The sequence below is a fragment of the Harpia harpyja genome, chromosome 5 (genome assembly GCF_026419915.1).
Source record: "Harpia harpyja isolate bHarHar1 chromosome 5, bHarHar1 primary haplotype, whole genome shotgun sequence".
Lineage (NCBI taxonomy): Eukaryota > Metazoa > Chordata > Aves > Accipitriformes > Accipitridae > Harpia > Harpia harpyja.
Genome location: NC_068944.1, coordinates 76,589,852 through 76,615,129, shown reverse-complemented (window position 1 = coordinate 76,615,129; position 25,278 = coordinate 76,589,852). Strand labels below are relative to the sequence as shown.

The 25,278-nt window shown below is 41.6% G+C and overlaps 1 protein-coding gene across 6 annotated transcripts in view; it reads left to right on the top strand.

The window, feature by feature from the left end:
• The window catches only part of TSNARE1 (t-SNARE domain containing 1), a 491,728-nt gene that overhangs the window by 281,178 nt on the left and 185,272 nt on the right, over positions 1 to 25,278 (top strand). For all 6 annotated transcript variants that reach the window (XM_052787740.1, XM_052787739.1, XM_052787738.1 and 3 more), the window contains one exon: positions 15,304 to 15,376. In XM_052787740.1, coding sequence (XP_052643700.1) covers positions 15,304 to 15,376 — 73 coding nt within the window. The remainder of the gene's footprint in view (positions 1 to 15,303; positions 15,377 to 25,278) is intronic.

The window sequence follows — 25,278 nt, the reverse complement described above, 5'->3', positions numbered from 1 at the left end:
TTGATTTCTAGCGGTATCTTCCGTCCAGCTCAAAATATTTCTGAGCTTCATTGCACCTTCATATTTAGTAACTGTCCTTTCTACTCCATCCCCTAAACCATTAATGAAAAATATTGGTTAGTCCTGGATCCAAGAAAAACCCAAGAACTCAGGGAATCATAAAATCATAGAATGGTTTGGGTTGGAAGGGACCTTAAAGGACCATCTAGTTCCTCATCCCAACCCAGGTGAAGGATCTTGCATTTGGCCTTGTTGAACTTCATGAGGCTGAACTCCTTTCAATGCATCCTTCCAGTCTAGTACCTAAGAGAATTACTGATGGAGAATTAGTTATTAAATATGATTTCCCAGCCAATTTTACAATTCTTTAATCTAGACTGTGTTTGCCCTACTTGTGTATTTGTCATCTGCTGCTTTTCCCCTTCCTCAGGTGTGTTACCCTGCCCTAGAAAAACACTAGGTAGCTTTTGGCAGATGCATACTTGTTGCTGCTCGTTCTCCTGCTAAGTTTTGTGCAACTGCAAATTATACATTTGATTATTTGTCCCATCATCTGTACCACTGGGGGCTGCACAGGGCTGACATTAAGGTGGCTGGCCTCTAATTCCCAGACTTTTGGATTTTGCTCTGTTCAGACTGTGCACTCTCTTTTCTGGTCTTCTGGAAATTCACCTGATTCCCCACGAATTTTCAGAGTTAACAGCTCTAAGGTTGTTTCACCTATTTCTCTAAAAATTTCAGGTTAGTATTTATGAGTCCCAGACAGTTTGAAAATATCTAAGCCTTAATCTAAACTCCTCAAGCCCACCATTGGCTCTCCATTGACTCTGAAGGGAGCCCAGGGCAATTTGCTGAGCAGCAATGTACGTGTAGCAGACATCAACATGTAATCCACCAGCTCTGCTCTATAAATAGTAGCTCTTTCCTTTAGAGACTTAAATGACCTAGACTTTTTTTGTGTGAGAGCATCTCCCCCATCTGCCAACGACACATAAGCAAAACTGAGAAAGTAAAATGAACGATTATTTGCTTGAATGATAGCTGCTTTGGTCAGAGAGTGAGCTGCTTGTTGTTTGCAACTGTCATTTTAATTACTGGATAGTATTGTAATTCACAGCGCTGATCTGAGATGAACGTAAGATTTCTGGAGTTGGGATGTCGGACACCATCTAATATTGTACTGGTAATCTGCATACATAAGAGCTCCAATACATACAGCATGGGCAACAAACAGGAGGAGCTGGAAGCCGTTGTGCAGCTGGAAAACTGATATAGTTGCAATCACAGAAACATGGTGGGATGACTCACACAATTGGAGTGCTGCGATGGATGGCTATAAACTCTTCAGAAGGGATAAGCAAGGAAGAAGGGCAGTGGGGTAGCCCTGTGTGTTAGGGAGTGATTTGACTGTCTAGAGCTTGCTGATGGTGACAATAAGGTTGAGTGTTTATGGGTAAGAATCAGGTGGAAGGCCAAGAAGGCAGCCATCGTGGTGGGAGTCTGTTATAGACCACCCAACCAGAATGAAGAGACGGATGAAATATTCTATAAGCAGCTGGGGGAAGTCTCACAGTCACTAGCCCTTGTTCTTGGGGGGGACTTCAACCTACCAGATGTCTGCTGGAATACAATATTGGGGAGAGGGAACAGTCTACGAGGTTCTTGGAGTGCGTGCAGGATAACTTCCTGACATACTTGGTGAGTGCGCCAGCTAAGGCAGGCGCCCCGCTGGACCTGGTGTTTGCGAACAGAAAAGGACTTGTGGGTGATGTGATGGCTGGAGGCCGTCTTGGGCATAGTGATCATGCAATGATAGAGTTTTTGATTCTCGGAGAAGTAAGGAGGAGAGTTAGCAGAACTGCCACCTTGGACTTCTGGAGGGCAGACTTCAGCCTGCTTGGGAGCCTGGCTGACAAGAGTCCCTTGGGAGGCAGTCCTGAACATCAAAGGAGTCCAGGAAGGCTGGACATTCTTCAAGAAGGAAATCTTAAAGGCGCAGGAGTAGGCTGTCCCCATGTGCTGAAAGACAAGCTGGCAGGGAAGAAGACTGGCCTGGCTAAACAGAGAGCTTTGGCTGGAAGTCAGGGAAAAAAAGAGAGTTGGAAGAAGGGGCAGCCAACTCAGAAGTTGACACACTACAAAGGTGTTGTGAGGTTATGCATGGAGAAAATTAGAAGAGCCAAAGCCCAGCTAGAAATTAATCTGGCTACTGCTGTAAAAGACAATAAAAAATGTTTCTATAAATAGATTAGCAACAAAAGGAGGGCTAAGGAGAATCTCCATCCTTTATCGGGTGCGGGGGGTAAACATAGTGGCAAAAGATGAGGAAAAGGCTGAGGTACTTAATTCCTTCTTTGCCTCAGTCTTTAATAGTAAGACCAATTGTTCTTGGGGTACCCAGCCCCCTGAGCTGGAAGACAGGGACAGGGAGCAGAATGAAGCCCCCATAATCCAAGGGGAAGTGGTTAGTGACCTGCTACACCACTTAGACACATAAAAGTCTATGGGGCCGGATGGGATCCACCCAAGGGTACTGAGGGAGCTGGCAGAAGTGCTCACCAAGCCACTTTCCATCATTTATCAGTAGTCCTGGCTAACCGGGGAGGACCCAGTTGTATGGAGGTTAGCAAATGTGACACCATCTACAAGAAGGGCCAGAAGGAAGATCCAGGGAACTACAGGCCTGTCAGCCTGAGCTCGGTGCTGTGGAAGGTTATGGACCACATCATCTTGAGTGCGATCACGTGGCACGTACAGGACAACCAGGTGATCAGGCCCAGTCAGCATGGGTTTATGAGAGTCAGGTCCTGCTTGACTAACCTGATCTCCTTCTATGACCAGGTGACCCGCTTAGTGGATGAGGGAAGGTCTGTGGATGTTGTCTACCTGGACTTTAGTCTGCATGTCACGATTCTGAAAAATGGGACAGGTTATTACAATGAGGTTCTTCAGTGTGACTGGAATGGATATTTTCCTCTCCACTTCGAGAAGGAGTCAATGTCACACCTTCAAGCAAAAAAGACCCATTAATATTAAGTAATAACTCAAGCTATTTTGGAGGGGAAATGCATTGGACCCCTATTCCTGTGTTTGGACACCCTCATGGGAATTTTTTTTTCCTTATATTTAGTTGGAATTTCTTGTGTTCCATCTTGTACCTGTGGCTGCTTATCTTTCCGCCGTACACCACTGAGAGGAGACTGGCTCCATCCATGCCCTTCTGTTAAGTGTTATACACAACAGTAAGGTCTCCCCTGAGCCGCCTTTTCTCCAGACTCAACAAACCCAGCTTTTCTCATCCTCTTGAAATATGTCATGTGCTCCAGACCCCTGAATATGATGATGGTGCTCTGGCTGACTCCATCCAGTAAAGTCAATGTCTGTCTTGTACTGGGGAGACCCAAACTGGACAATACTCCAGATTTGGTCTCACAAATGGCAAATAGAGGGGGGGGACTACCCCACTGGACCTGTTGGGTACACTCTAATGCATCCCAGGAGGCTGTTAGACTTCTTTACCACACTGCTGGCTCATGTGCAACTGGTTGGCTACCAGGACCCCCAGGTCCTTCTCTGCTAAACTTCTTTCTAGCCAGTCAGTCCCCAACCTGTACATGAGGTGATTCCTCCCCTTGTGCAGGACTTGCCATTTGCCTTCATTGAACTTCATGAGATTCCTGTCTGTCCATTACTCCAGACTCTTCAGGTCCCTCTGAAAAGCTTATTTAGGGAAGATCAATAAAGATGTTCAGGAACTGCTTGAGATACAGAAAGTAAAGGCATCTTGGACAGCGCAGGGCATTATGACTACTAAAGCATACGTTAATCAAAAACTGTGGAATCAATTGCATGTCATTTTAGATTGGCACAGGATCATAATCCAGCTCCTGATATCCAGCCCAGTGCAGTTATGCTCATGTGTGCAAACACAGCTATGTTGTCTGTAGGGTTGGGTGACCAAACTGCATTTTCTGAACCACATTTTTCACTCTGGGAAAAAGGACTGAGAGGACTCTTTCTTCCCTTTGCAGTGCTACCTACAATGTCTCAGACTCATCCCACTTCTGTTTAAATACCGAAGATGTGAACTACTCTCTGAAGGTGCCTGCCTCCATCTTGTGCTTATTGAGAAACTTTTCTTCCAGGTGACTCTGAGATTGTGGGACCTAAGGGTTTGGATCTTTCTAATCTCCTTATAGAGACCCACATCAAAGTCTTGCCATGAGAATCTCAAAACCTATTGCAAAAGTTGACCTAGGACAACTTTTCTAGACCATTCAGACTGTGCCGCTCACCAAAGAATTGTTTCTATCTCTGAGATAGAGGAAGACCAAGTCTCAGTGTGAGACAATAGTGTAGTTTTCACCAGAAATTGGAAATTTTCAACTGGACAGTAAATACAGAGAGTTGGAAAGTGAACTGTCATACAGTCTTTACTGCCTGTCTTACTCATTGGCACCTTTTATCTAATAGGAAGGTGTGTAAGAAATGAGAGCTTTTTGGCCTGCTTTTTGTATAAGAAATTTGGAGGTGATCCAGAAGGAAAGAAATGAGGAAGAAGTATTAAGTATAATTTATGAAGAGAGATTACAGGAATTTACCAACTGCAGGCTCAGAAAGTGCAGCAGTGATTAGTTGAGCCGTGATGACTACGTAGAAATAGTTGATGTATAATAGCATTGAAGAAAGGGTAGAATAATTTAAAATATTAAGGTTGAAGGTAGTAACAAATTACCAAGTAGTAACTAAGGACAGATAGGTATAAATTAAACATTAAGAAAAAATCCTTGAACAATGAGATTAATCATTTTGGATATAATGGGTACTTTTAAAAAAGAAGCGCTCTCGTGCACAGAATGGAGAATAAAACCATGTGAGGGTTGTTTTGGAGAATCAGCTCCAGCAAGTCTGATCTTTGCAGGAGGTGAGAGCCATCAAGCCTTTCTTTTATAAACCTTTTAGCTCTAGCTGTAATTAGTTGTCCCTCAGATACCTTTACTCAGCATTTGTGCCTTTTAAGTAACCTGCATTATTGACTGAAAATATACGAGATAAGTGTCAACAGCATAGTCTGCAGTCCACAGAGCCAAAATCTGGAATAGTCTACAAAGAACATATCAATTGGTTTTGAAACACATAGGGAAATACAGGGCAGGGCCTTTTTTTTTTTTTGCTTGTATGGAGCATATATCTTCTCTTTGTCCAGTTTGTACCACTGAGGAACATGTGAGCCTTGGGCAGACCTGGATATGTAGTGACTGATGGAGCTGGTGCTATCTGCAGCCCTTGGAGACCTGGACAGCCATACCCCATCTTTTGGCTGTGTCCCTGCAGTCTTCTGAAGACAGAGGACAAGACCTTCCAGCCTTAAGTGACCTTTTTAAGAGATTACAACTTCTTTTCTGCTCTAAAAGCATGGACTCCACTTGGAATGAGGACTGACTTGCCTCCAAACTCTCTACAGAGTACAGTAGTTCCAGCTATTTCTAAACTGAGAATTGGCAACATAGCAGAGAATCATGACAAGATGCTACATATTTCCAGTCTTCTCCTCTCCCTTGTCCCTTTGTCTTTCCCCTTTCAGTTAAAGTTAGATATTCTTTTTTAATTTCTCAAGAATAAATAGTGCACCTAAATGAATCACTCAGTTGATAGCTGCAGATCAGACCCTGCGATCAGTATCTTATTTAAGTAAAATAATTGAGTGGCAATTGATAATACATGACAGCTTAAGATTGCTCTAATTGCTTGGTTTCCCAGAACACTCCTAAAAAGAAAATTAATTCCTCCATTGTATTTTTCTGGTTACATGACCCTCATGGAAATAAATCCAGAGTGAAGAATTAATAGTGCTGCAAACAAAGTGTAGAAAGTGTTGAAGTTTTTGTCATAATCTTCGCACACTTTCTATTTTTGAAGATAACATACCACCTGCAATAAACTACCTTTCCTGGGGCTGGTATCAGTCAGTGTGATAGATTACAGCTACTTCCCTCACTCCTATTAGTTTGTACATTGCAGCCTGGGGCAGAAAGCAGGAGATGCTGAAGGAAAAGTCAGTGTGTAAGACACTGAGTTTGGAGTTTGCTTATGGATTTCCATATCTTTGGTGACTTAGTACTCAGGAGACCTTCTTCTGAACAGCTACAAAAAAAGTGTAGCTGTAGATATTAAATACACTTTATTTTCTTTTTTAAAAAAGACTAAGTGGCCCCAACAAGCATTCCTATTGTATATAAAAGGAAAATTTAAAAAAATGAAAAAACTTTTTCATAGGTTGCTGTGAGAACTCTTATCTCTTACTTTTTTGCAATTTGTTGCTCAAGAGACCCATAGTTCATTGGAGTGGTTTGGAAGCTGATACAAAATAAATATGTAATATAGACTAATAGTTCCTGGTGGAGAGGTACCCACATCATGAACGAGTCCATGGCAATTGCATCTAATCAGTGTGTTTATTGTCCAACTCTTGCAGAAAGAACCGAGTGATCTGTTGCTCCCAAAAGCTTTTTCTTAGACAAGGCTATGGATAATTATGGGTGGACATTTCTTCTCTGGTTGGTGTGGCTTTCAGTTTTACATTTTGCATTATATTTCATTTTCGCTTTCAGGGTGTCAGGCCAGCAAATTTCACAAACCCTAAGCTGCAACATGTGTTCTAAATACTAATGGATATTCTCTATTGGAAGAACCTTTCTTCTTCACTGAACATTTTTATTTCTAGAATATGAAGGCTACAATGTCAGGCATTTCATTATCTCTATTTGTATTTATTCTTTTGGGGTCTTTCATGCATTTATTGTTGTGCCATTTGATTATCCCCTAAACATAAGTAAATTTACCTCAAAATGGACTCCTTAATTCAACTCCAGGAAGCTGGGACAGGTGAGTTAGTTGGCCAAAAATCCCACAAAAACCTTTCTAGCATAGCAGAAAACAGAAGAAATATTTCTAGCCTGTGAGTCTCTTTCACAGACAGCCCAAGGGTTTGTTGGAAACACAAGGATATTGATCTTTCTTTAGTGGTAGAGTAGCTAGAAACTTGGTTGCAGGAGAGCAAAAGGTTGGGTTTGTAGCATGGGTGCTGATACTTTCTTCTATAACATTGACAAAATAAATGCATAACCTAAGAAGTGTAAATAATAAGTGTTAGGTATGACCAGTCTAATGCATTTTTGGTGGTATTGCTTCCAAACATGCATTATGACGTCCCAGAGACTTGCACCAGCTGTGTTAACAAGGTTCAGTAACATCAGATGCCGAGTAAAGGGAAATAAAATTGTGGCATGCCCCCTTTTGGAGAGCAGAGCTGATGTTTTCCCTCGCACTCAGGAGAGTAATGAAATCACTTGTTTCTTCATTTACTTGGTTTGTGGATCTCCCTTCAGCTTTCCCTCTTCGTGGGCAACTCGCTATCAGGGGCTTTATGAATTTCTAGGGGAAGAGGAGAGCGGTGGGGATGAAGGAAGGGTGTTGCACTGCAGAAAATATAAATGCTCTCCTCCATCATGGATGATTTTTGAAACATTTCTCTGTTTGCTCTGCACCTTGACTTTGTTGCATAATTCCTTTGTTCCCCATACAAGTGTTGCCTTTCAGTTTTCTCATGAGAGCCAGTCTTGCCTTTGCTCTGCCTGATATCAAACTATCATGGCTTTAACTTGAAGGCAAAATGGAATCAATACAGCTTTTTTTTTTGTCAAAACTAACCAAGACATACCAATTTTTATTTTTTGTTTGCTTGCCTGTTATCAGAACATATCAGTGTTCCTGCTTATCTGGCACCAGTGTGTTTAGCCAGGAAAAAAAAGCCTGAGATTTAAGGTGCATTTTGTGCTACTGTAGACAGAAATAGGCTGTGTTTTTATCTTTGCAATCTGCTAAGCTTCAAATGCTCATTTAAAACCTGGTGTATGTCGGGGGCAAGTTAGGTCTTAAAATTATTAGCGTATCTACATATACAGTTACTATTTATACAGGTGGGTGTGTTTGTGGTACACAGGAATACATGTGTATATGTGCCTGTATAAATACTCACATGTACACGCATATGTGAAGTCACATACCTTTACAAACTGCTGAATGTAAATGAAAGTTTGGATGTAAATTAATGTGAAGTTCAAAATTGTGGTTAGTAACAAGTACTTTTTACATGACCTTTGATACTTTATTGTACGCCACATTTTCAAAAGTATAAAGTGAGGATACCTGCATAAAAACAGAACTATTGATGACCTTCTCCTTTAACACGTCTCCTGTTTCCAGATCTAAAGGATTTTAAAAGGGCAACGTATCTCTTCCTATCATTTGTATTATTATATTTCCCGTAGACTACAGCCCAGTTCTGACCTTCAGAACAGACTTGGAACTGATAAAGTTCCCATGAAAGAAAATACCTGCCTTGAACAGTCTTCAATCTCTATAATGGCAAACACTGAAGGATATAGAGTACATGGGAGATAGTGATAGCAATGCATGTTTGCAGGCAATCTGATCCAGATGTACGGTTGTGAAGCTTCAGAGAAAGAACGTCCTGCAAAAGGTGGCTAAACAGTATTAACACAGCTCACAGTAATGTGCTGTTGCCCCCACATGCCTCACACATTTTAGATAGTATCAGAGATAATGACGCCTATCATTAACATAGGCTGTCAAGACATGTCTTCAAATGCAGTTCCATGGCTAAGAGGAGAGGAGTTTTCCAAGGGAACTGCCTGTCATGCCCGCTCATGCTCAGATTGCTGCTGGTGGGAAGACACACACTGGGAATGATAGAGAAGGTGAGTTGGAGGTCTTATGTCCAATTCATTCAAGTAGATCACTAAAATAAATAGTAACCACGTGTGTATCTGGTCTGAGATGTCCATTAGAGTGAACAAGGGCAAGTGAGCTGCAGTAAATATATTGACACCTTTTCCACTCTTGCCAGTCCTTCAGTAGAAGTTGTTTCTGCCTCCTCTTCAAATACGCAGAGCAATTTGATCTTCCCACCCACCAGCCTTGCTTCTTTCACTACACAGAAATTTGCACTGAAGATGTCATGGTAGATTGAACATGTCATTGGGTCATTTCTGACTTGTATTGGGTTTGTGTGGCAAGGTTTTGGTAGCGGGGAGGGCTACAGGGGTGGCTTCTGTGAGAAGCTGCTGGAAGCTTCCCTTATGTTCAATACAGCCAACGCCAGCTGCCTCCGAGACAGACCCACCGCTGGCCAAAGCTGAGCCAATCAGCAATGATGGTAGTGCCTCTGGCATAACATATATGAGAGAGGGAAAACACTGCTGTACAATGGCAGCTGTAAGAGAGGAGTGAGAACATATGAAAGCAACAGCCCTGCAGACCCCCAGGTCAGTGCAGAAGGAGGGGAGGAGGTGCTCCAGGTGCCGGAGCAGAGATTCCCCTGCAGCCCGTGGGGAAGACCACGGTGAGGCAGGCTGTCCCCCTGCAGCCCAGGGAGGTCCACGGTGGAGCAGATCTCCACCTGCAGCCCGGGGAGGACCCCACACCAGAGCAGGGGGATCCCCAAAGGAGGCTGTGACCCCGTGGGAAGCCCATGCTGGAGCAGGGTCCTGGCAGGACCTGTGGCCCCGTGGAGAGAGGAGCCCACGCTGGAGCAGGTTTGCTGGCAGGACTTGTGACTCCACAGAGGACCCACGCTGGAGCAGTCTGTGCCTGAAGGACTGCAGCCCATGGAAGGGACTCACGCTGGAGCAGTTCGTGAAGAACTGCAGCCCGTGGGAAGGACTCATGTTGGAGAAGTTCGTGGAGGACTGTCTCCTGTCAGAGGGACCCCGCGGTGGAGCAGGGGAAGAGTGTGAGGAGGAAGGAGTGGGAGAGACATGTGAGGAACTGACCCCAACCCCCATTCCCCGTCCCCATGTGCTGCTTGGGGGAGGAGGTAGAGAAAATTGGGAGTGGAGTTGAGCCGAGGAAGAAGGGAGGGGTGGAGGAAGGTGTTCTAAGGTTTGGTTTTATTTCTCATTATCCTACTCTGTCTTGATTGGTAGTAAATTAAACTAATTTTCCCCAAGTTGAATCTGTTTTGCCCATGATGGTAATTGGTGAGTGATCTCTCCGTGTCCTTATCTCAACCCATAAGCCTTTCGTTATATTTTCTCTCCCCTGTCCAGCTGAGGAGGGGAGTGATAGAGCAGCTTTGGTGGGCACCTGGCATCCAGCCAGGGTCAACCCACCACAGGCACAACGAAAGATTTTACTAGCTGGCTGGTTCCAGGATCTCTTTATTCATTGCTGTTGAGGTACCCTCTGCAATGGTCTCACCTCTGCCTGATGAGCTCGTGGCATCTCACCTTCCACAGCCTCTTCATTTGTCTTTTGGTGGACAGGAACGCTCTTCATGTTGTGTTTCTGTGAGCCCACTGTCCCCAGGTAGATGTTGGATTAGCATGCTGAAACTCGGCACAACTATTTTAATTATGCAGTGCAGTGCTACACTTTCTGAGATGGCACTGACCGCTAAGACAGCAAAATAGAGAGGAAGAGCGCACAAGCGAGCAAGAGGGAGAGAGAAACTCCCCACACTGGCTGTTGTTCAGTCCCAGAGGAGATCTAACTCAGTCTGTAATTGCTGTTCTGGATAGCTTCTGCCCTCAAACCAATTTTCGGCTGGTCTGTTGTTGCTTAGGCTGAATCAGTTTGATTTATAGAATGTCATTTTTTTCTCCCCAGCCATAGACAAGAGAAAAATATTTGTTGAAAGGCTGTTGCAGCAAGATTTAGTTTTTGCCCATCTAGCATCAGAGAAGCTTGCTCACTTTTTATATTGTTTTTTCCCTTTCCCTTCCTTCCCCTGTAGAACAGAATAGGGACAGATGAACACCATGCTCTGATTAGTCGTTCTGTGTGCTCTGGATCTGTGGTTCACGCATGGTGGACCACAGGGTAGGAGATGGCCCAAGGATGTTGCAGATGGGACAATACACAAGGAGCATCTCAGCATCTCTTTGGTAAAACATGCCATACACTACAAAGGGTTTTTTTCATTTTGGGCTTTTGTTTTTTTCCCCAAAGATAACAAGGACTAGGGTTTTGTTTTACTTTATTTTGTTGTGGAGTGCTTCCATATACAGAAATACACACATGGACATTATGTTACATCTTTCAGAATCTCCTTCAGGTTTAGTTTGTAGCTCTCCTGGTTGCTTGTTGCAGGGTGGATGGTGGGGCAGAATGGGACCTCACTTGTAGAATTCAGCATCTCCTGAACATTGAGTCAGCAATTAATTTCGATGCTAATTTGTAGTCCTTTAAAAAAATGGGTGGATGGTTTGTGAGTACACACAAAAGCACATGTGCTGAATGGGATAGACCACTGATATTTCTGATCCCATTTTTTATACAAACCTAAGGCAAACATTCTTAGAAATAAGTGTGACTCTTCCCTTGAGGACCTGAGCTGACATTGATAAAGGATGCTGGGATCTGGCTAAATGTGAGAGAGAAATTATTGACAGCACATGCTTGTTCTGTGTCCTATTGAGGAGAGCGTGTTTCCCCTCTCTGGTTTATTTAAGTCCGTTCTCGTGGCTGGAATACAGAAGTGTCCTTATGATAACATTAAGGTCAGGGCTGTGTTAGAAGTTTTCATTGTGGCTGTGTTAGAAGTTTTCAGTGTGGATAAATCTTAACCCCACTAAGCATGAGAGTGGAAGTGAGAGGAGGTTTACTTATTTGCTGTCTTGGCAAATACCTCAGTAATGTTCATTCTGTGGGGAAATGGGCTGCTGGGATTTATGGTTAGGTTGTTCCCGTCTTGGTAACAATGTCTGGGTTTTACAACCCGACTTGCTCCCAGATTAATTTTTAAAATGTTTAAATTGTGGTCTTGTTCAAGTAAAAAATGGGAAAAGGAAATTTCTAGTTTATCTGCAAAATCATATTTCCAACCGTTTCTGTGCCAGAGTGGGAATTTCAGATTTTTTTCCAAAATCTCAGTAGTTTGCAGTGACATTATTCACTTACTGAGTCAGGTTAAATGACTCAGATAGTCCTGCCATTTTAACCTAGTACTTTCTGTTAAGAAGTTTCCAAACTTAACTTTCCGTAGTGAGAGTTAATCCTCCGGATCTTCAGGGTCCCAAACTCTTCCATTGCTCTGACTTTCTCATCTGCACGACTTGTTTATTGGTACTTCTCTGGTTTTTGGTTATCTTTAGCTACTGCCATTTCTTTTTGCCGTCTCTAATTTTACTGTTGACTAGTTTAATTCTTTTTGTTCCAGCATTGATGACATTAAATCCTGTCTACTAATCTGAACAATGGATTTCTCCTTTGGGGAAAAAATCAAAACAAAACAAAACAAAACAGAGGATTTAGATGAAACAATTTAAATCTGTCTCCCTCTTGCTGTGGAATGTAGTGAGTGAATTGTTGCCAGACAGGAAAGGCTGGTGTTGATTAAAACCCAAAAAACCCCAGCCTAGTTACCTGGCAGGGAGGCAGCATTTTTGGAACGGTGGCTTACTGTTGTACTCTTGGTTTCTGTGGACTCAAAGAGATTTATGAGGAGCTGTATTTCACCGTGAATTCCGCATAGTATGTGTAAATGTGGGAAACCAAAGGCAATCTGATTTTGCTAACAAACTCCAATGCCTGGCAAGTTCAGAGGTACTTCATGATAGAGCTAACCTGGCAAGAAGGAACAGGAGCATAGCTCCTAGGTATATTCCATTATGGAAGGTCTTTATTTCTGGCTATTTTTCTTTCTTCTATTTTTTCTTTTGTTTTGCTTACATATATCAGGGACTTTGAAACTTCACATTGCCAGGTTAAATTATTCAACAGATTCCTTGCTTCAGGTCAGATTGCTTTGTGCTCTGTGCTTTACAACTCACTCCTGTTTGTTTTTCCTTAAATACAGTAGTCGCATTTTTTTCTTCCTAGCAACTCAGCGGCTGGCTTTAACTAATGCATGTTTACTACACATTAATTTTAAGTGTTGTTACAATGTTATGAAAAGGATCTATACTCTGCAGCAGCAGATGGCTGTTTTGTCCCAAGTACCTGGATAGAAATGGCAAATCTGAAACAGCACTGTTCATATACAGCATTGAATTTCCTTTCTCATTCTTCCCTTCTCGTCATAATATCCGGGGATTGGTGAGCAGACAGCCCAACTCCTTGCAGTTAAATTAGCTGAGAAGGACCCTAGGAGGAGTCAATATATCATCTGATCTTTCTTAGGCCAAATTGCCTGCTTTTTTTATTCCAATGGAAAATACTTTGCGGGCGTGCCATGTATAATTTACTATATTGCAATAACCTCTATCTAACCAAGTGTACATGCAAAAACATGTTCATGAGTTTTAAGCTGCATTCACTTAAAGTGCTGTAAAAGAAGCAGAATAAAATAAAACAGACTGACTGAAGGGTAGAGAGAATTTTGTTTATGTTGCAAGTAACAGAAACCAAAGACTGATGTCAGTGGCAATTTAGCCAAGAGAGACAAATGAGCATTCTGGGCTTTTTTAGTATTATTATTTGTTTGTTTAATTTTTTCCTTAATCATCTTTTACCAAGCAGTTAAATGAGAGCAGAACAACACATTAAAGTTAATTCTCAGTTTTTCACATTTTGCTAAACTTTAGCTTTCTCTTTTCAAAGATTTTCACAAAAAAACCCCAAAACTCCCCCACCCAAAAAAATCACAGCTAATTTCTCCTCATTTCCTGGCAATGATTTACTACCACAGTGCTCAAGTGCAATCTCAAGTTACTTAAACTTCATTGCTTTTACAAAATATTCTGCAGTATTTACAAGTTATGAATAATACCATACATAATTAAAGCTTCATTATGCTTGACGAGTGAATGAATGAAGTCCATTTTGTGATGCATTACCCAGTCTTTGGTTGGGGTTTTGTTTTTGTTTTATTATGATTTCTCACAGCTTTTTAAACCTTTTGTTTCTCCCACTTCTTCAGTTATTCAGCAATTTGGTATATTCTAAAATTCACAATGGGACTCCCAGGCTTCAGCGCAAATTAATGCAAGCCTATTGCATTATAAGATTAAATGTTATGCCACTTATATTCTCATGACAAACTTCAGTAGAAAGGTGTGGATTCATTTCGCAGCATTTTCTAAATTTGCCAGTAGGGAAGCTGAGTTCTTTGAAAGTGAGGTGGAAGCAATCGGACCTTTTGGCATGAGGGACTAGAGTTGCAACAGGACCCAAGCAGATAAATGAATTACTGTGCAAATAGCCTCGGGAGAAGCAGATTCTTAGGAAATGTTTTCAACGCTTTAGAAAGCATCCAGTGCTGAGTTCCCCAGTACAAGGGATGCATGGACATACTGGTGGCCAGCCAGACTGTGGAGTCCCTGTCCTTGGAAATACACAAAACCAAGTGGACATGGCCCTGAGCAACCTGCTTTAACTGAATGCTCTCAGAAGGGGTGTTGGACTAAATGATTTCCAGAAGTTCCTGCCATCCTCAATGTTTCTGTGATTCTGTGATTTGTACAGCTTAACAAAGTGCATCTTGTTTGAGTGGGGTTTTTTTTCTGCTCTGCTAATGTTGCCTTACTAGTAGTGCATTTAGCAGTATCTATATTATTATGTCTATTATTGCTAGATTAATTCTTTTTGTAAGAGACAGTGTCATATGAAGGTAACATATGCTCACATTTGCTCTTAGATATATGGTAAGTCTTCAGAAATGAGGGAAACAAACTACTGGCAATTTGCTGTGTTTTAACTAAGAAAATTTCAGTGCTGAATCTAGTTACTTTTTTTTTTTTAATGCTTGGAAATATATAAATGAATCCGTTCATCAAACAGGTCTTTCCTTATTGCCTTACCAATAAGGAAATTTCAAATTCAGTGAGTTTTTGATCATATCTCAATCAGTTTATGAATAGTATTTTATGAGATGGATGCTATGCTGAAAGAGAGCCATTTCTACATAAGAATCCACAGTCTGGGATGAATGGCCTGCATCAACAATAACTTTTCTAGAAAGAGAAGGGTTTGCTGCTGTTGTTTTTATTGTTGGTTTTTCTCTCTTAGTCCTCTGCAATTCTGAAAAGCAAATATATAATCTGATCATTCTACTTGTTTCTTATAGAAAGCTTGAGTCAACTGGCTGACATAGATCCAGCAAGCCATGGCTTTCAGGAGATTTTTGATTTACTGTGGGAGCATTATAACTTTTTCTTTTAATTTTACACAGATGAAGTTTTCCAGGTTTGTTTTTTCTTTGCAAAGCTTGACAGTGGAACATGCCTTTTATGCTTGGGTATTACCCATTCATCATTAATGTTAGACTTTCTGTCTTTTCAGAGTGACATGTTGGATGTGAACCAGATCATTAAAGACCTGGCCTCCATGGTGCATGAGCAAGGAGACACAATAGGTAGGTATCACATTTAAAATATGGGCTTTATTACCCTCCTGCACCATTCCAATGTGGTATTGTGTGGTCCCTCATAAGCAGCTCTTTGTTGATGCTGTGATTATTTTTCCTGTGTTTTGGGCATTTTGTACATCAGTGATGTTTTGATCTGACAAGCTGCCCTGTGCAATAGGGTTCTCATATTAAGGATAGTTAGCTGGTATATTTAGCATAAAATAGAATTCACAGGGAGATTAATCCATTCCCTTTTGACTGTAAAAAGGAAGCTGAGGAATACAAAACATTAACTGGAAAGGGATCCACTTCTTCCTTTCTACCTGGAACTGTAATTAAAAAACAATAGTCATAGCAATTATTGTTATGATTATTGATGGCGGTGGAGAAAATTAAGCAACTTGCTTCTCCTAAGTGGAATTTTCTTTCCACATTGCAGGGTGTATCTGATTAAATTTACAGTAGCCTAACATCATGATGAGCTCACATGCATAGTCTGAAGTTTCTGCCCATTAGTTGACCTCTTGCTCTCCAGCTACCAGTGGCTAGGAGCATGGTAGGGAAAACTTGGGAAAAGAGATGAGAGTAACCCCTAGTATTATGTTTAAGAGCAGCCCATCACTGACAGCCACCACTTTTTGTGAGTAGAGAGATAAGACACAGTAGATCAGCTCCTTTTAAATTCCCTCTGACCCTTGTCTTTGTCACTGCTGTCTTCTGATGCAGTTAAGAACAATCAGACTTTTTTTCTGTATCTCTTATTTTGTGTATATATGATAATACTGTGAAGTGCTTCAGAAGCAACTGTCTACTTCCAAATTTGAGAGCTGATAGTCCCAAAGCCACACTGAGGGACCTAAACTCCAGAGAAGCAAGATTTCTGGAGATATTTCTAACCTGCTGGAGTTCTCACTGGAGCTCCTGGGAGCTGGACCAAGTCCTAAGACAGCCATATGTAGATCATAAAAGAAGAAACTCTTCTCTGCTGTTTATTAATCATTCTGGATTTCTTTGCCAAGCTCATACCTTTGCAAGTTTCCATTAGCATAAGATACCTCCTTTCACACTGAAATGAGGTAGCTGCATCCCACCGAGAAACACCACTCAGGATCACAAGGGCAGAAAAAAATCAAGATGATATCTAAACCCAACTTTTTAGTATTTCTTTTTTTTTTTTTTTTCACTTATGCTTGTTTGGAAGCTCATTTTTGTACATGGATAACTTTGGAGCCTGATTCATCTCCTAAAAGCACATCAGATGCTAATGCCTTGAGGGACATGACAACATACATCAGCTAGCTTCAAGATCCTTGCAACTCCTTTTCTTAAGGCAATATTTATTATTTTAAGATGCTGCCCATGCACAGAAGCGACCCCAGTATTAACTTGCCTGTGAGAAACAGTTAGACTAAGTAGGACGTTTTGTCTTTGAGCCAGCATAAGTTTTTTGTTGCTTTTATATCTGACACATTCTTTCTTCTTCCTGTTTCACTGCAGCAGATTTTTAATAGTTTCTTTAGGAGTATCTTTTCAGCCTGGCAGCCAGTCAAGGTATCTTCCCAACCAATCGCTGAAAGGTCCCACCGTTTATCTTTTGACATTCATATTACACAGAAGTAAGTGAGATTAAGAATCAGGAGGTAAAGGGAGTCGAAACTCCCACAGTGAAATTTCAAAAGCAACGATGATAAAAGACAATTCTCTTGGCACTTGTTTTATTTTTTTTTTTATACATTTCACTTACATGCATGAAATGAAAGCTCCGTGTGTGCTTGTTTAGGAAATACAGGGAAAATACATATCCAGGGAATGTGAGGTGCACCGCTCAGCAAAATGCTCCCAGGGCTGTAGAGCAAACCACTCTCTGGCTCACCTGAGCTGGCCAGAATTAATGGGAAGAGCTTGTCTGGTCTATGTGTGGCACAGGCAGAGTAACCCATAATTCTTACAAAAACCTAAAAGTAGTTTTGCTAGCGTGTGGGCCAGTTCCTTAATGAATACATCCATAACACTCCCTAGGGTAGAGAGCAATTTCTGTCATGCAAGGAGGAAATAGATGAGGGGAAATGCAAGCTCGGGGCAGCATATCTCTGTTATTTTTTGTCTTCTGCAAATAAACTCCATGCCTGTGTTCCTAGTCATGGCATCTCTTTGATATGAATATTTAACTGAGCATTACCATATCAGTGAGTCCAGGCCCTTGAAGCCAAAACAAGACAGTGGCCTAGGTTACTTTTAAATCAACAGAAAGAGCCTTTTCAACACAAACTTACAGGAGCTCTTGGCAAAAGCATCCCTATGCAGCTTTATCACACAGGATGCTGGTGAGGGGAAAAGGTGCAAGGAGGAGCGTATTAATAGGAGAAATTAATAATTGGCTGCGGAACTGGTGTCGGCAACATGGTTTGGGGTTCTATAACCATGGGACCCTGTTTGCAGATCAGCATCTGCTTGGGAGAGATGGGATCCACCTCACTAGGCAGGGCAAAACTATTTTCGCCAACAGCATAGCTGACCTCCTAAGGAGGGCTTTAAACTAGGAATGATGGGGCAGGCACAGGGCGACCAGCAGTCCTGTGAGGGAGCAATGGACAGGATTGCTGAATAAAAGGCATGGGACAGTGTGGCAAGAAGGGTTCACAAAGTCATCAAAATGGGGCCTGGGCTGGGTCACCTCTAGCAAGCTGCCTACAAGGCATCACTGTGGACAAATACCCCAAACCCTCTCCAGGGACTCAACATGCTGGGGCGCATCTTAAAAGTGCCTGTATGCTAATGCACACGGTATGGGGAATAAACATGAAGAGTTAGAGATCTGCGTGCAGTGGCAGGGCTATGATTTTGTTGGGATCGTAGAGACGTGGTATGGCTCCCATGACTGGAGTGTTGCATTAGAAGGATACGGGCTCTTTAGGAAGGACAGGGTAGGAAGATGAGGAGGAGTTGTCCTTTACGTAAGAGAGCAGTTGGAGTGCTTGAAGCTCTGCCTGGGGATGGATGAGCTTATGTGTTAGGATTAAAAAGAGGACAGGCAAAGGGGACGTTGTACTGGGTGTCTGCTGTAGGCCCTCTGATCAGGAAGAGCAAGTGGATGAGGCCCTCTACAGACAGATAGGAACAGCCTCACGTTCACAGGCTCTGGTCTTCATGTGGGACTTCAACCATGCCGCTTTCTGTTGCAGGGACAACACAGCAGGGCATAAACAATCCAGGAGGTTCTGGAGTGCATTGATAATAACTTTGGGGATCTGATGCACAAATGGCAATATCTCCAGATGACTAGAAGAGGGCCATCTCCAATGCTAAACTTTACTCTCATGGTAGCAGAAGGGTTCTTCGTTCTTCAGCCAAAAGCATCCAAGGCAAGGTTTAAGGACTTGGCACTGTGAGAAATAAATTACATTGGTGCTGATTGCTAGAGGAACAGTCACTTATTTCTATGTTCATAAATGGCCACTTAACTGAACTACAAGTGCCTCAACGGCTTGAAACATTCCCAGTGTTTCATACTGCACGTCATTATTTTACATGTTCAAGCTTGTTCTTCCATTTGCCATGCTGGGATAAATAGACATAGTTCCATGAAACTAATTTTGTAACTGGCATTGGGGAGAAGAGAATCCTTAAATCCCCAGTTCCTCTGAAGAAAGCATCCACATCACAGCTGCCAGTATTTGTATTAGTACCTCATGAAGGCAAGTGCATATTTGTCCATTGTTTGTGTTGTAACAGAGAATAAAGATGACCTGAATATTACAGTTATTGCATTCTTTTTGCCTAAGGCAAAATAAAATGCTGTTGTTTTTGTTTTAGAAGAGCTGTTTTTCCATCCTACCTGTGTATGTAACCTTACTAGTTATGCCAAAATAACACGCAAGATCTACATCCCTTATCTAAACTGCTCTAATTCAACTTTCATCACTTATATCACTGTTTGCAGATCCATCACATTTCTCAAAGCCACAAGGAAAAACCCACGTTGTTCTGAAAACATTTTACACTTTTAAAAGAGTCACATTTCTTCCTCTGTTGGACCATTTTAGAACCAGCCTTCTGCCAGTGTATCTGTAACCTCCCCAACTCCCTAAAATGGGAAGAGATCCCAAGGTCACCCAAGATCCCAAGAGATATTGAGCACCGCTTTTAAGATTACAGCAGCAGACACACAGCAACTAATTTACCAGTCCTCTACCTCTTTGTCCAGACCAAATGTAAACAAATCTGTTTGCACAGCAATTCCCACTTGCTGGGAGAAGACCCCAGTGTGTTAAGCGAAAGACTTCCTCAGACTTTCTTTTTCTTCCGTTACTTATCCAGGCTTAGATCTTGGTGCTACTAACCTTTCATTTCACTCTTGAAGCCTGGGCATTTTATATTTGAAAATAATAGGGTGAAGAAACTTCATAACGTGATGTAAAGTGGATGCTCCCTCGCTTTACAAACATCCCTACGTGGTATCTGTCAGGCTAGAGCCCACAGACCTGCCAAGATAAATATAAACACGGCAGCTGGTGCTTTCCTTCAGTCTCGGAAGAGCTTCCTGATGGTGTCAATATATTCAGTCCTCAAGTAATGCTGGTGTTCACTGACATACCACATTGTCACTTATTGCCTAATGATAATAATAATAAACCACCTTCAAAGTAAAATATATTTGCATGAATGCAAATGTATTGCTTAATTTAGAATCTTTTGAATGTGGAGAGGTTTTTTTAGGTTTGGAGGTTTTTTGTTGTTTTTTTTCACATGTGAAATTAGCTCAGTTTTCTTGCCTGTTTTATCACTGTTGCCTTTCTGACCTGAAGTCTGGTTTAACACGTAGATACTGTCAAGAGTCAAGGGGGTCCATTAGCACCCTTCCACACGTGTCCTCCTCCAGTCTGCCTGCCTGAATGGCACAGCCAAGAGTCTGTTGTCAGATGCTCTAATGCAAACCAAGCTGGGAAATCGTTCAGCTGGATCCTTAACTAAACTCTCCTGAGTTATGTGTCTCGGTTGGGACATCTGCAGAAAATGAACACATCTTGAGAATGGTCCCTGAATACCTGAATGTAACAGCTTTGATAACTACGTTCGGTTGAATGTGGTCTGCAAAGTCTCTCATTTGGTTAAGTTTCCTAAGAGATCTCAGAGGACGCTATTATGTGAATGGGTACATTTACGTTCTTATTGGTTCCTGATGAATTGGGAAAGCTGCTCTTGGCTTCTCTTGCTTTCAGCTACTTGTTGAGACATGGAGTTACATGTCAGTACAGAGCACAGCCCATGCTGGAAGGGTACACTGATTTCTGAATTAATGATAATCCATTCTGCTTCCCACTCGCTTCCCAAGAAACCTCCACTCTTCGTTCATCTTAGGTATATACCCTGTCATCAGTTTGTTGTTCTGTTATCTAAGTCAAACAAAACTTTATTTTAGACCACCCCAGCTGCTGAAATTGCATAGTATTACTACCCTTAATTGCCTTGTAGGCAACAACTTTAAGGTCGTGGTGTTTTGTATACCACTGCCCTTGCTCTCCGTGTTTATCTGGACTGCAGCGGTGGTGGCCTCCGTTATCATTTTTCACACATCCTTGGCTTTGGGCAGCACTGAAGAGTCTGTAAGGTGCTCAGTTTCATGTTAGGCATAGGTTGATGACCACTGCTACAACTGAATTGCTGGAGTCAGGTGTGGGCTACCATGATGTCTGACCAACTCATTTTACTTGGGATAATAGGCAGCACGAAAAATGAATGAGCTTTTGTGCCTTTTTCCTGTTTCTGCTCTCGGTGAGTGTGTTTTTGTGTCTTCCCTTGTTGTATGTGGCCTTCTACATTTAGCTCTAGTGCTGACAGCGCTGGTAAGACACCACATGCTGGTTTATAAGGGAAAGAATAATGGGTGACACTACACTTGCAAATTTACTAATGCCTAAAGATTTGTCTGCTGTTCTGTGTTTGACCCTCGTAATGTGATTGGGCTGGTATACTTGCAGTTAATGAGCCAGCTAATTTTGTACAAGAAACAAGGCTCTTCCTTTTATGAGGTTTATTGCCACCAGTAGGATTCTTCTCACACCAATTTATCCAAAGTCATTTTGGGGAAGTTGGAACTGCTGTGCTCTCAATTTCTAGTAATGCTGCAATTGAGCAGTAAATGTCATAAAGGCAGAAGCTGCCCAGGTGGTTGGTTTATTTCTGCTGGGAGGTGTTATACTCTGCCACGGACTGACTGTGTTTGGGAGGCCATGGCTTCGGTGGGTTAGTAAATCAAACGAACCATGTAAAGCAAAAGGGGTCAAGCAAGTTGTAAATATCAATGACTTTACTTCGTAGGTATAATATATGATCTTTCCAAGACAGCAAGCAGAAATAAAGTATATTTATTTTGATGAATCAACACCCCCATCATCCTCATTTATTCCCGTGACAAACTCAGATTGACGCTTTATGAGGCTGAGCTATAGGACTCGATAGCTTATGCACTCAGCTGCATGATGGAAGGCGAGCATTGTGTTAATTGTAGACAAAAGTGGACTTCTGAAAAATCCTGCATGCAAATGAAATGAAGGCATTTTTCCAAACTGTGTCAATTCATGAGCTGGATTTGGAAAAAACAAATATAATTATTTTGATCTTTTCTTTCTTTTTTGTCATTTTAAAGAAACATATTTTATTGCACTTTGAATAATACTTTCTTTAACTTGGATGTCTTACAGAATTAAAAAAAAGTGTTGAGTTTACATCACAAGGAAAGTGAAAGAGTGTGCTACGGACAAGTAGTTGGAATTTCCCAATCAAAGATAGACTGAGTGCTGTTTTGCTCTTTAAATTATTTTCAGAGATTATTTTAAGAAAAAAAAGAAAAACCGGCATGCCCATAAATGTCTGCACATAAAATGTCTTGTTGTAATACCTTTTTTCATCAGATAGAGGATGAAATTGAAAAAAATAAAAGCGAATCAGGTCTATTGCCATGATATAATATCCTCCCATGTGCAAATTTTGTGGGATTAAAACTAGAGCCTTAGATTACCCAAAGCCATATGAGAGCATCGTATGGGAACTGTGGATACCTCAGATGATAGTTAGCAGAAATTGTACACCAGGCAATGAGGGCAGAGGCCATACCATGCACCCTCAGGAAACTCTTCATATGCTGACTCTTCTCCTGTGGTAAATATCAGTAATTTGAGACCATTTGTCTCTGTAAAAAAAGAACGGTAAATTGCTTTGCATCTGCTAAAGTGGTAATATTTCTGCACTCTGCCATTTAGCACAGAGCAAACGATATGAGTTACCTTATTCTCTGGTAGGATGTGCTATTTTCCAATAGATATACGTAGGACAACATTTGAATTTTAAATCGCTGGAAGATGTATCCTGGCAGGCATGGCAAACCTCTGGCAGGGCAATACCATTTTTCAGCACATACATATGTAGCAGATACTTGACATTTCCAAGATGCATTTCAAGGACAGTATAAATCACTCAGGAGCTGAAGTGTTGTAAATTTATGCTGGTGTTCGGCCATTGCCTTATAGCCGCTTTTATTCATACAGACTAGGGCTTTGGGCTGTTGGCCGAAGAAAGCCAGCAGGAAGAGCTGGTTATGACATTTCAGGGTAGTTTAAATAGTGGTCTGCCTGGAAAACGAGAGTGAGTGGTTGTTCGGTGCCTCAATCCTTACATCTGAGGGCCGTGGTGTGTTACTGTGTGGAAGAATTAGAGCTCTGCTAAAATCAAATAGCAAGCTAGGTTCTATCTGCCTTTTGTTGGAAGCAATAAACACAGCTCCTGATGATTCATGGAGCTGCAAATTGTATTTCATTGCACCAATCTAAGCCAGTGTGACCCATTTAGCCTTAGTTTAGCATATGGGCGAGATTATTTTATAAATCCTCTCGTGTGCGGAATTTATAACATGATGTTTACATTGAAGTTTGCAAATGACTAACCCTAAGCCATTTTAAACTTCACTCCAGAAGAGCTGTCATAGTTTTCCTTCCCCTTAACATCCACAGTTGTGCCTGTAGAGAGCCTGAGGGTCTTTTGTTCGTGGAATGACACTCACTTAAAACTCTCCAAGTACATGGCAATTAGAATGGGCAAAATTCATTTTCACACTGAAAGCAATTTCTCTCCGAACTTGCATCTCTCTGAACTTCCTTTTAATTAGGAAAGAAACCTTTATACATTACCAAAATACTCTTTTTTTTTTTTTTTATCGTGCTTCTCAGTATGTTATATTTATTATTTTTAGCCGGAAGTTGTAGTGATAAAAGAGGGTTAAGCTTATTAAAGCGCTAAAAATAAAAACATACTATGAAACCTGAAGGGGGCCATTTTGGTTACGGCCAAGTGGGAGCATTTTAAAATTCTCATTCACAGGCTCACTTTCCTGTCTTTCAAGCGGTTTTACTAAAAATGTTGCCTTGTGAAACCAGTCCATTCTTGCCGCTTTAAAGGTGCAGGTCATACGGGGGATTCCTTGATATGTTAGGACAAAAACCCCACTCCAGCCACTGTCACTCCAGTAATTTCACATATAAGACTCCTCTTGGTCATTAGCAGGGTTTGATCTCAGAAGACAGGTAAATAGGATTGAAAGACACCTCTTGGGGTCATCATGATTGCTATCTCTGTGTGACAAGTGTGTCATAGAAACATATCAAATTATATCTAAAAGCTGGTTGCCTCTGTCACTTTCACTGCTCCTAGTGAAAGGATGTATTTTAGCTGGAAAATTAGAAATCTTTTTTCCTAATTCCTTGGTGCATTTGTTTGCAACCACCATCTGCTTTTGGTGCAGCCCTGTCCCTCAGTTTAATAAAATGGCGATCACGTTGCCTTAAGGTTTTTGTTTGTTTTCAAACTGCACCATAAATTTGTCATCGCAGACTGAGGACAGGAAATTGTTGTGGGATTCAGGGTCTTTGGAAAATCCCAGACCGAGGGCTGGGTTATTTCACCTATTTGGGAACAGAGTCACTGTCCCTTCACACCAAAGCCATAGAGAAGGGAAAAGGCAGACCCCTCCAGCAGGTTTTTTCACTCTACCTAGGATCCTACCGCCCGTCTGGAAATACTTGCCTCTCCATCCCCAAGCAATGCACCTTGGTAAGGAGACTGAAAGTGAGCAAGGTGAAGCTGTGAATCATCACTAGCATTCAGCAAAGGTACTGAAGTAGCTGAGGAACACATTCATCATTGACTTATTACTTACTTCCTTGTGATTTGACCCAAATTCTCTTTCCTTCCCTTGCTTTCCTGTGTTAATCAGCAGAAATATCTAGTTAAATTGTTTTGCATATTTATGTCTCATTTTGCTAGAGTTTTAGAGCTGTTTTGGTGGTTTATTGTTTGTTTTAGTTTTTCCCTGTGTCTCAGGATTACAAGTCGCTTCAAAAAAATTTTTAGCTGGGAGGTTTGCTTATTCCAAGGTTGTTATTCCCCTGTTAGGAGAAAAAGTGAGCAGAAACAGTGCCACCAGGGTCCAGCCTCCTCCTGTAACATCACATCAACTCATATAGGACATCTAACACACACGTCCATCCTACTTGTGAAAGCCTGTGCTGGGAAAAATGTAGATATTTGCAAAACACAGTGCATAACATGATTAGCCAATTCCATGCAGTGCTAAGGGGGCGTTCACAGTGTTTAATTTTATCTAATGAAGGCAAATTTCCTTAGGCCCCCCTGCAGGCAACAGAGAGGGCTGGGTTCCTCTAGAGGGCTATTTAAGGAAGATAAATTAAGCTCATTTTTGTGATTTTCCCCCTGCCCCAAGAGGAGCACAGACAGATTACTCTTGTTTCAGTAGGATATCTTTCATAAAGTTCTCCTCTGTAGCTTTTCTATGCCTAAATGATTAATTTTCTGAGGACAATCAGCCTTTAAGAGGTGTTGAGTAGTGAAGGATGTCT